At 37.1% G+C, this 12,162-nt stretch overlaps 1 protein-coding gene across 1 annotated transcript in view; it reads left to right on the forward strand.

Annotated features, from left to right (window-relative positions):
• The window catches only part of ADGRL3 (adhesion G protein-coupled receptor L3), a 579,390-nt gene that overhangs the window by 391,573 nt on the left and 175,655 nt on the right, over positions 1-12,162 (forward strand). The window contains exons 8-9 of the mRNA XM_052642093.1: positions 6,967-7,269; positions 9,640-9,743. Coding sequence (XP_052498053.1) covers positions 6,967-7,269; positions 9,640-9,743 — 407 coding nt within the window. The remainder of the gene's footprint in view (positions 1-6,966; positions 7,270-9,639; positions 9,744-12,162) is intronic.

The following is a 12,162-nucleotide window of genomic DNA, read 5'->3' on the forward strand; positions in this document are numbered from 1 at the left end:
AATAAAGCATAGATAATTGTTATATCATGCACTCATCATGAATTACTGAGTATTTAATATATGTCAGATAGTATATTTGCATGGAAAACAGAGTAGAATATCAAATTTCCTTGCATTCAGTAAGCTATAGAGTTGAAGACTTTAAATGTGGTTTTGGAAGGATGAATTAATTTATCAAGTCTGTAATGTATATGCTGATTATTAAGTGACTTAAAAGAACATTTATGTTTTTACTTGAAATTAAGTATCATTTATATGACAATTTTTATGCAGCTCTCTTTCTTTTTTATAATTTTAATTATCTGAAGAAAATGAAACGTTTAGTGGTCTTGTGAGTGTTAGAGAGATGATAGGCACAGTGAAGAGCCAAGATTTGACTGTCTACAACTCATAATACAATAAGCTTGACTACTCTACCCTATAAACTCTTTGAGGAGAGGGGTCATGTCATATTCAATCTTGTATTCCTATTCTAGCAATGAGTTGGATCTCCCATTTGTGTCACTGTTAGGTTCTTTGGTTAAAAAAAGAAAAAATACTTGAGTTTGTTTAATTGTTGCTTTTAAGAAAGTGCTTAGAATACAATCTAATGACCTTCTTTTTTCCAGACCCTAGACATAAACAGCAGAACAAATAGCTGAGAACTTCAGCCACCCTGAACAAAGGCCTTACATTTTATCAGTTTGTTAGGAACTCGTGCATATGTAACAGGGATAACCACATATATATTACTTTAAGCATCTGCAATAGATCGAAGTTACTAAAATTACATTCTTAAAAAAAACTGGGGCTTACATTATGAGCTCTTCTTCCCTACTCACTTTGAGTGTTTCATTTCCAGAAACAGAGTAATTTTCTTTTTCTTGAATTTAACTTCATACTTATAAATAAATCATGTATAACCCATATATTTTGAAACCACTTTGTCTTCATAGGTAAACTACAATTCACAAACATATGTCACTGCAAATATTAGATGATAACTTCAGTAACTGAATAACAATGATGTCAAAACTAGGGAAATAAAATGCAATATTGAGGTTATAAGTAAGGAATTATTCTAAATCCTAATACCAATTCAGCATCATTACACTCTGAATGTTTTGCTGCTTGATGATAAATCAGTAAGTTCAATTCAGTTGAATTTATTCCCCCAGTTTTTTTGTGTGTGCAGTTTTGTAACCAACAAAATTTACTTAATATTCTCATAAATCAAAATTTCTGGAAATTTTACTGTAATGAGAAAATCAACATAACTCTGCTGATTATAACTCAGGAATTCTCAGAAATATGTTCATACTGTTTGAAGTTAATATGTCTGTGTGGTCATTTCAATTTTAAGTACACAATAGTATTTGAGCTGGAGCTGAAGAAGAGTTTACTTGAGAAGGACTAGCTGTTCTTTTGTTAAAATAAAGACTCAGGCATTGACTCAATTCCACCAGCATTATTGAAGGCCTAGTACGTACCAATGAGGAGCATAGTATCCATAATCAAAAGCCATCACCTCTCTTACAGCCCCATGTTCTTGTATGTATGCACGTGACCCATAGTATTCTAGTCATCTTCATCACCACTGAACCCTCAAATATATGGTCAAATAAGGAACTTGTCCTCCCTACTTCCATTCTCTTCCAATTCAGTTACTCTTGAACACAACAACCAAAGTGAACCTAAGTCAGATCGTATCTTTCCTCTGCTCAGAACTTACTGTGGCTTCCCACACCAGACAGAGTGAATACCAAAGTCCTCCCCATACCTGTAAAGTCCTATGTGCTCAGTCCCTCAACACCTCTGTGCTCTCATCTCATATTGGTTTTCCCTCATGTTGCTCCAGCCACACTGGCCATCTCACTGCATAGAGAATTTTGCAGATGATTTTCCCTCTACCTCTGGAAAGCTCCCCAGTTAGTCACATCTCTCAGTCCTCCACTTCCTTCAGGTCTCCCTTGTCACCTTAACAGCTAAGCAAAGCCTGACACCCTATCAAAAATTGTAATTCCCTCTTCTAACACTTCTGATTATTTTCCCCTGTTTTTCTTTTCTTCTTGTCATTAGCACTTTTAAATATTTAATATGCTATATATTTTAATTTCTGTCCTATTTATCATACTAAAATATAAGCTCTTTGAGAGCAGGAGTTTTTACTTTCTGTTGTTTTGTTGCGGGGGGCGCTCCGCAGAAAGAGAGAGGCAGTGGAACTTCCTTCAGCAAAGCCGAGGGGTCCCGAGCAGAGGTGAGCCTGCTGTCCACCAACCCAGCCCCTCCGCCAGCGAGAGACAATCAGACGCGACAGGGGTTCCCTCTGAGCAGTTCTGCTTTATTGCCACCAACTCTTGGTTTATATAGGCAAGCAAGGGGGTTCTGCGAGGGACCTCCCATATTTGCACCAGTCACCTTAAAGGTCAAATTATAATATGCCATAGTTACACCAATCACATTAAAGGTCAAATTATAATATGCATAGTTGCACCAATCATGTTAAAGGTCAAATTATAATATGCATATAAGGTCAAGTCGTCATGAGCTTAACAGGAGTCTATGGTAATCACACACTGTCCACGTGTACGGAAGTCAAGAGAGCCAATCAAAAACTTTAACATAGACCACGCCCCTATCTCTTCCGCCAGGCGCCATCTTGGCTTCCAACCGCAAAAGCTAGCCCCCTTTTTTTTTTTTAAGGTTTCCCACGTAGGGCCCCACATTTTGTTGTTCATATCAGTATCCCAGTGTTTAAAATCGCACATGGTAAGCAATCAATAATTCTCAGTTGTGTTGAAGAATAAATAACAATATCATGTCCTGTGCTAAGTCACTTCAGTCCTGTGTGTCCAACACTTTGCAGCCTCATGGACTGTAACCCCCAAGGCTCCTCTGTCCATGGGATCCTCCAGACAAGAATACTGGAGTGGGCTGCCATTCCCTTCTCCAACAACACCATGACTGATAGTAAATGTTTATTAATCTGTTGTTCTCTGTCATTTACTTTGCCAAGTGTGTTGGTAACACTCTTTAATAAATGTAGATCTTTCCCCACAGTGTCTACCAGTAAAAGGTTCTTTCTTGGATGCTGGTCACATGTATATCACTCGTTGTACTTACTCTTCTAAAAGCTGGCATTGAGCAGAGCCCTTGTTAGTCTTACATGGCAGTAAATGGAGGGGAAGGGATGGAGGATCAGAGACGGCTTTGAAAACAGACTTTTATTCTGCTTAAAGCCAAACAGAAAGATATGACCCTGGTTGTCGACATCTCTCTGAAGCACAGTTCTGAGGGAAAAAGTTCTATATTGATCCTTGACATTAGTATTTCTGTATTAAACTAAATAAAGTCCTTACAATGGATTTCGTAACAAATTAAACATAAAAATATAATTTTTATCAGTGTTATTGCTTCACAAAAATAATTCAATTTAAATATGATAGTTCTGAGATAAGGTCATTTGGAAAAGAGGGGCTTTGTATTCTCTCTGTTCATTTTCTGTTTGACTTGTCTCTTGAATTTTCTTAATGTAGAATAAAATGCATTGATAAAATAAATTTTCCAGCCCATCAACTGTAGATATTCTTAGATGACCTGCTTGCTATTTTCCCCATTTATCCATTCCTATCTATTGTGAAGTTTTACAATGTGGGACCCTCCCATGCTTCCTTGACCTATCCCTGATGGTCATCTATATTGGCTGGTAGCTTATTAATTCTTAGTTAGACACAAGGCTAAAAGTTGAGAAAATAATTTTGTCATAACACATTGTAACACATAACCCTGACTTGTTAAATTTGGAAAGGTCTCTTGATGGAGATGGTATCCAATCTAAACTCCACAGAATACATAGGAATTACCAGATGGAAATGGAGGTAGGAATACTGTAGCATACAAAAAGACCCTGGGGCCAAAAGAACAGGAGAGGTGGGAAACTACTGGTGATTTTGTATGGTTTAAGAGTAGAAGTAAAGATGAAAAAACGTTGTAAATGAACTGAAGAAAGAAACTCCTAAGGGGTATAGGCATGAAGAAAAAGAGATCAGCCTTTGTTTGGAAGGCAGATGGAAAACATTCAAGGATTTTAATCTGGGGAGTCACCTATTCTAATATATACCCTAAGAATGCCCCTGGCAAACAGTAGAGAATGGTTTGGATAGCGAAATTTTAGAGAAAAACAAAGAACATTGATTTTCATTATGTGATGCTATTGCTAAATATAGTTTGGTAGGATACTGTAGTCTCTAAAAATCTGAAATCTGGATCATTTGAAAAAAGCACAATGATCGTATTAAATCTATGCAAAGACAAATACATTCAAACTTGGCAAGTCTGAAACTATCGCAAGAAAAATCTTGTGATAATGTCATTACTCCTTGTCATTAACCATGTGATTGACACAGTATGCTAAAGAATCTTCTTACCACACATGTGATGCACATGTGATGATGCATCTTTGATGCACCATCTCTGATGGTGCAATCAGAGCAAACATGATTGCAAACAAATCTCTTCTCCCAGAGTGTTAATTAAAATATCTAACTGAAGAAGGGTGCATTTATTCAGAAAGCATTCGTTAGTACCTACATAATTCTCAAGAAAAAAAGGAAGACAGTTGAAAATCAATGATTGAACTAGAAGACAAAGAACTCAAAATGCTTTGCTTGAAACAAAATCTATAGCTCACTATCAATGAAAAGATTTACAGTTCCTTTCAAAAATTTTGTTATTCAAAATGACTCCTTTAAAACTCCAAATGAGAGATGGCATTATTGAAATTGGGGTCAGAAAAGATAACTTGAAATTAACTTTTAACTATTGCCTTACTACTCCATCAAGCAGTAAGAAGTCAAAAAATAACTTTTTCCATCAGCTGGAAAAATTTGCAGAGAAAATGTCTTAACATCCCAGCAATGACACCATTGACACACATTTTTAAACCTATTGCTTAATATTAATAAAATTATATCACTTAATTTTAACATTAATATCAATACATAATATTTAAACTTCATTTTTATTATTAAATTTCTTAATTTTATGTTTTCTTTTAAAAATATCCAGATAATTTTATATGCAAAAAACATATATTAAAATCATTTTTACTGTTTATTATTTTAAGAATTCAGTTTCACTTAGCATTTTAAAATATGTTGCTAAATTTTATATTTGAATTGAATTAAATGCTGGGTCAATAATTTTACTTTCTAAATCCTGAATTTGTATTTTGCAAAAGTAGATAGTGAAATACTACTGTTCACATTTTTTGCTTTTATTAGTAAAATGTTAAAAGACTGCTGTTTTCATTCACTGATGATGGTAGGCTGAATGTAGATAATGGTGACCGGGAAGAAAGAAAAGTTTTTTAATGAGATAGATTCTGCCAGACCTGGCAATTTAAGTATATTGTGTATAAGGAAAAAGACAGGAAAAAAGAATACTCTGCTTTCTTGTATGAACTTTGAGTAAATGTAGTTAAGAACATTACCATTCCCATAGAGAGAGGGGACACGAGAGAAAAAGGAGGAAGAGAGGAAACAAAAAAATAAGCAAGAAAACAAAACAGCAAATAGCACCTCTATCCTGTTTTATATCCCAAATGCACCGTGATGGATTTGGCACCTCTTCCGGATTAGCAGAGTCTAGTTGATGGCGCAGTAAAGCAGACCATGAATGACAAATAGAAGGCTCATCACAGGACTCTCTATAGTTTCTTAATCCTGAGATACTTTGAATCTGACCATAGCCAGTGCCCCTACTGTTTGTTGCCTGTAAGTGAGGTTGAGTAGTTTCTAACCTTACAGTTAGAAAGGCAGTGTATGTATGTGGAGGGCTGGTATAAGCTTGTATTCCTATGATGGGAATCTGAATGTATGTTACCAGAAAGATGATTCTCTGCAGTGGTTATTTCTAATGTATTATTAGGACATTCCTTAGTATACATGATAGATTTAATAACCTGTTAATATCTAGGCTTCCCTGTTAGCTCAGATGATAAAGCATCTGCCTGCAATGCAGGAGACCTGGGTTCAATCCCTGGGTGGGAAGATCCTCTGGAGAAAGGAATGGCTACCCACTCCAGTATTCTTGCCTGGAGAATTCAGTGCAGAGCGGAGCCTGACAGCATACAGTCCATGGGGTCACAAACAGTTGGACATGATTGAGCAACTAACACTTTCACTTTTTACTTAATATCTGGTCAAATAACCTAGCCACTTTCATTTGGAATTTGGAGTACATTGGGAAAATGCCAATTTAAGAAATCTAGTTAGTAAATAATTTATGAACACACCGATAGGAAACTACTTATGGAGACAGTGAATGACAGGGAAGAATAGCATGCTGCAGTCCACGCAGTCTCAAAAAGTAGGCACAACTTAGTGACTGAACAACAACAAATATCAAGCTTGAAAGTTCTGATACAATGGTTCAGTTTTTAAGAGCATCAGAGTAAATCACCAAGCTACTCCAATTTGTGTTAAGGAGATTCAGATTTGCTCTTTTACTTTTTAGTTTGTGAGCACTTAAATTTCTGATTTTTTTTTTTTTTTTGTCCTCTATTTGCAACATTTTAGAAACTCATGTTAAGGTTAATGTGGAAAGAATATTGCTTTCAATATATAGCTCTCTCCCTATCTATACTGAGTTTGAAAATGGTAAAGAGAGGGCTTTAAATTTTTGTAATCCCCTAATTGTTGAAAAGTCCTGAAGCTTCTTAAAGCTTACTGAAGAGTTGGATTGTGCTGTAACTTTGTTTTCTGTAATTGAAGTCAGAGAGAACCACAGACAAGACTACATTTAACATTAGCCAAATGACTTGTTTTAATACTCAAGTGACACTCTCAAATTTTTATATTGGTTTATCTTTCCCATATTTAAAGCTCCTTGAATCGTCAAATAAAAAAGACTTCTGAAGTATTAGGATGTCTTCAGGTCCTACTGTGAACCAGCAATGCAGGTGTTTTCTTCTGGATTTTATTTCAGAAATCTCTACCACAGGACCTCTTGGCACAGGAAGCACCACCACCAGTACCACCCTTCGGACCACAACCTGGAGCCCAGGCAGGAGTACCACCCCCTCAGTGTCAGGAAGAAGAAACCGGAGTACCAGCACCCCATCTCCAGCTGTCGAGGTGCTTAATGACATTACCACACACCTTCCATCAGCATCGCCCCAAATCCCAGCTCTAGAAGAGAGCTGTGAGGCTGTGGAAGCTCGTGAAATCATGTGGTTTAAGACTCGTCAAGGACAGATGGCGAAGCAGCCATGCCCTGCAGGAACTATAGGTAAGTTTGTCCTGCAAAACTAAGCTAAAGGTATATTGCTAATTTGGCTTGCTTTCCTAGCATTTTTTTGTCTTGTTTATTTGTTGGTGGTGGTGGTTTGGGGTTTGTTTTTGTCACAACATATTTTAACATTTGATTACATTCTGGACTCAGCTAAATTACAATTGAAAGCAAAATATTTCCAGAGTTTGAGAATGCAGCCTAAAGAAGTCACAGGTGAGAATCTGCTGGTAATATTTATGAGACCAGTAGTTCTCACCCATGCTGTGCAGTTTCTAGGTCAATTTCAATTAAGCTCCAAAGGGACTTCCCTGGTGGCTCAGATGGTAAAGAATCTGCCTGCAATACGAGAGACCTGGGTTCCATCCCTGGGTTGAGAAGATCCCCTGGAGGAGGGCATGACAACACATTCCAGTAATCTTACCTGGAGAATCCCATGGACAGAGGAGCCTGGGAGGTTGCAGTCCATGGGGTCACAAAGAGTCAGACAACTGAGCAACTAAACACAGCACAGCACAACTTCCAAAGAGCCAGCTCTTCTACACAAAAGCTCGGAGTTAAATCACTGGGTTAGTGGGTGCTAGTTTTCATGCCTGTCACCATCAAATGTTGATTACACAAAGCTAGACAGAGGAGGTGCTAGTTCTCATGCTTGTTACCATCAACTATATATTACACAAAACTATACTGAGGACTTCTATATTAGATAATCATTGGAACTACATGTCATTTAACAAGAGAAAAGTTTTAACTATCTTTTATTACCAGTCCTCATAGCTGGCCTTAATAATCAGAGGCTCTTTGTTGTCAGGGATGATGCTGGCAGGAGCCAACCACCTCTTACCCAGCAACCACTGGAGACATCAATCCTGCATTGTTTTCTGTAGGGAACAGTCAAGAACAGGATAGCTCTTTACCCTCCACCACCACCTCCCCGCCCCCTGCTTTTTTTCCACTCTTAATCAGACACGACTGAGCGACAGAACTGAACTGAACTGAACTGAACAGTTCATAATATCCAAAACTCAGAAATAGTTTGATTTCTTATTGTTACGTATAAATCATCATAAAATTAATACTTGACACCCTGCATAAAATTTGAATTATTCCATAAAATATGTAAATAAAACATATGCTATAGATGTCATTAGACTGGCATTGTTAGGACTCTGTCTCTGGATTCCATTGATTTGATTACTTCAACAGGTTTGTCTTAACAAAGTTTCAATGTGGATACATACTTCTGAATTCCATGGTATGTATATAAAGTGATGGGAAGATCAGAAGATGTATATTGATTTTTATAAAAGTGCACATTAAATTTTTTTCAGCAAAGTGTTTAAAATTATTCTGAAATCTCCCTTCCCTTTATGAAGGTGCACAGTGTTTAGCCCCATTGTTTTCTATGGTATTGGAATCAGAAAACATTTTTAATTTCTCTAGAACTGTCCCCCTAATTTTGGACCTCAATTCCTTTATCTCTAAAAGAGAAATAATAATAGCATTAACTTCTTCAGATGTTTGTTGTAGAGCTTAGTGAAGTACTTTTTCTTTGAAAGCAGTTAGCAAACTACAGAAATATGTTGTTATATTTCTGTGAAAATGAAGAAAGAGATTTAAAGAAAACCTGAAACCCTCCCTCCCAGGTGACTATGTTATGCTGTGGTCTTATTTTTACCCTTTCCCTGTCCCCTCTGCTGATCCTGTGTCCAGGTCCACACAGTCTTTTTTCACTTGAATTATTGTGATAGCTTCTTCATAGCCCCCGCATCACTCCCCGAAATTCATCCTCCATCCTGCTGCCACAGTTATCCTTCTAAAACCTAAATCAGCCCATTTGTCTCCTCTGCTTAATGGCCTTCATTGATTTTCCAACACCCGCAGATGACAGACAAGGGCGTTTACGGTCTGGCTCTGCCAGCCTTTCCAACTCCATTAAATACAACTCCCCTACCCAGCAGACCTCAATTCAAAACACTTGATTCCCAAAGACAGCATATTTTTCCTTTGCCTGGAATGCCCTTACCCACCTTGCAGAGTGATTCCTTTATGACTCAGCTGCTACCTTATATCTGAAAACTCAAGCAATAAGCCCCGTGGAGGCTTATTCATTTAATTCATGAAATTATTCTCTCTAGCTGGTGTAGTTGTCCGTAAATGCTTTAAAAATACTGAGTGTTGTGTTATGATTTTCTAATGATAGTTGCTTTGCTTGCCAGGCACTATAAATGGTACTTTAATAGTCATTACCTCAGTTCAATGATCACAATCTTATCTTTTGCTCATATGTAAAAATATCATGGACATAAAGTCATTATAAGAAAGATTGTTTGAATATTTGAAGCAGACCTATTTTTCTCATTATTTTAGGAGTATCAACTTATCTCTGCCTGGCTCCTGATGGAATCTGGGACCCCCAGGGACCAGACCTTAGCAACTGTTCTTCTCCTTGGGTCAACCATATAACACAGAAGGTAAACCATGCGATTGTCAAGGAAGGCTTTGACAGTTCTAGATCCTGTTGAATATAACAGCTAAAAACAAAATAGTCAATATTTGTTTTAATTAATGTGGAAAAATTCTCCCATTTTATTTTAACTCAAGATTTAATGACAGTTCTAATATGCTGTGAGCTAATTCTAGAATTTTGTTGTTCTTAAAGGGCAAATCTGTGTATTTCCCCTAAACTGGCATTATGGCTTATAATAGTTTTATTATTAATACAAATTTTATGGTATTGTGAATTACAGATATAAAAGTCTAAGAGGTATTATAAATCAAACAAGCAAAAGCTTCTAGTATTCATACATATGGATTTTCCTGTGGAAATTATAATTACCAAAAGAAAAAAAAATCTACCTTTGGAATCTTAATCCATTTGATAAATGTTCTGTAACCTATTCATTTATCAGTGTTAAAAGTATACACATGTGTGACAGAATCTTGCAGACTCAAATTTGCAGGGCTTATTTGGTTGCAATATGTTGAGCATTTTTATTATTAATGCACTGTGGAGCTTTGAACTGATTTCATTACAAACAGAGACCAGATGTGCATTTATGCCAAAAGGGCTATGGGATGAATCCTTATTATAGCAATTTGTGCAGATTTATGCACTCCTAAAATGGAGAGTCCTTCTATAGCGCATTAGCTATGCTGAGGAATTTTTGAAAGAGATTTTTCCTGAGAAATATTACAAGTGATGGCCTCACTAAAAGCCTGTCTGTGCCATTTGCTCTTTTCTCTATTTGTTTTTAACCAGGCTTATCCTCAATAATATACTGTATAATAATCCATAAATATCTACCCAGTAGATCATTTAGCAGATGAGCCATAACTATCTATTTACCCTAAATCATGGAAGACCAGTGGTTATATTGACTCCAGTTACCCTCTTACATATGCATCTCCATACTTGTTGCTATTCATAATGATGCTTCTCCAATTTCAGTACTGTTCCTGCCACAATTTTTATGTTCTTTGATTTTATTACAATGTAGCTCAGACTCCAGGGCAAATAACTCTTACTGGATGTGATCAGATTAAAAGATCAGTAGCATATCACCTTACATTAGCAACTTTTAAAAAATATTCCCTACATACTTAGCCTGGGGGTTAACATTAATTCAGTAATAATTCACCTAGAAAGCTGTGTTTTAACGTTAATTCTTGAATATGGTTGGCATATTTCATTGCAGAAAATACTGCTGACTTTAACTGATAATATTGCTTAATTCTTTCCTTTCCTCTGCAGACCTTCTAATCTTATGACAGAAGACACAGTTCCTTGCAAAGACCAGACAGTTGTTGCCCATTTGATTTAGGGATGGAATGTTTTTATTTTATAACAGATATGTTCCATTCTTTTGGAGGGTTTCTGTATAATCCTTATAGCATCTGTAAAAATATATTAAGATTATACAGTTTAGATAGTTAAAATTTATAATACCTTAGCTAGATTACTTATAAATTTGTAGAATTGTCAAACGTTTCATAGTGGGCTTTTGAGCCCTGGAAATCGATTTATGTGCTTATTGCCGGGTCAGCGCTTGAGCTGGTGTTTAACTGGTTCTACCTTTATTGAGATGTCATGCTTAGCAACAACACTAGCTACACGATGAATAGATCATGATGGCCTTTATATCCCATAACCACTTAGCTAGTCTCTCTTCACTTCTCTCCACTCTTTTCCTTGGTGTATTCATTATACCTCCGACTATTTATGCCATTCATTAAACATAATGGTAGTTGAACAGGCTACCACGAAACTCCAACATATTTAAATATTGATGTTGTAAACCTCTGAGAGAGAATCTGCATGCACTTCCCATAGTGATTTGTCTCTGTTTTCTCTCCCTCCTCTCCAAAGCATCTTCCACAGAATTCATCCTTTTACTCATTTCCTCCCTCAGTACCGAAGTCCCAACAGCAAACAGATGGAACCTGTGCAGGGAACTTGTTTACAGTGATATTGAGGGAACAAAGGTGAACTGCAAGGGATTAAGAGGAATTCCAATGCTAGGAACCCGGATGGAGCTTTTCCCAACCCCAGGCCTATGGTTGCCAGATCAAAGGCATGATGGAAAATTGGTAACAGTGTCTTTGAGAGGAAAGATGACCTCTAGACAAGAGACACTTCCTAGCCTCAGGCAACTTTTCAGAAAAGACCTAGGGGAATATTCTGATCTCACCCACCCCACACCTCTTAACTGGCTTCACCTGCCCAGCCTCCCCACTGCTGCTGCTGCGGCTAAGTCGCTTCAGTCGTGTCCGACTCTGTGCGACCCCATAGACGGCAGCCCACCAGGCTCCCCAATCCCTGGGATTCTCCAGGCGAGAACACTGGAGTGGGTTGCCATTTCCTTCTCCAATGCATGAAAGTGAAAAGTGAAA

Source organism: Budorcas taxicolor, chromosome 6, assembly GCF_023091745.1.
Source record: "Budorcas taxicolor isolate Tak-1 chromosome 6, Takin1.1, whole genome shotgun sequence".
NCBI lineage: Eukaryota > Metazoa > Chordata > Mammalia > Artiodactyla > Bovidae > Budorcas > Budorcas taxicolor.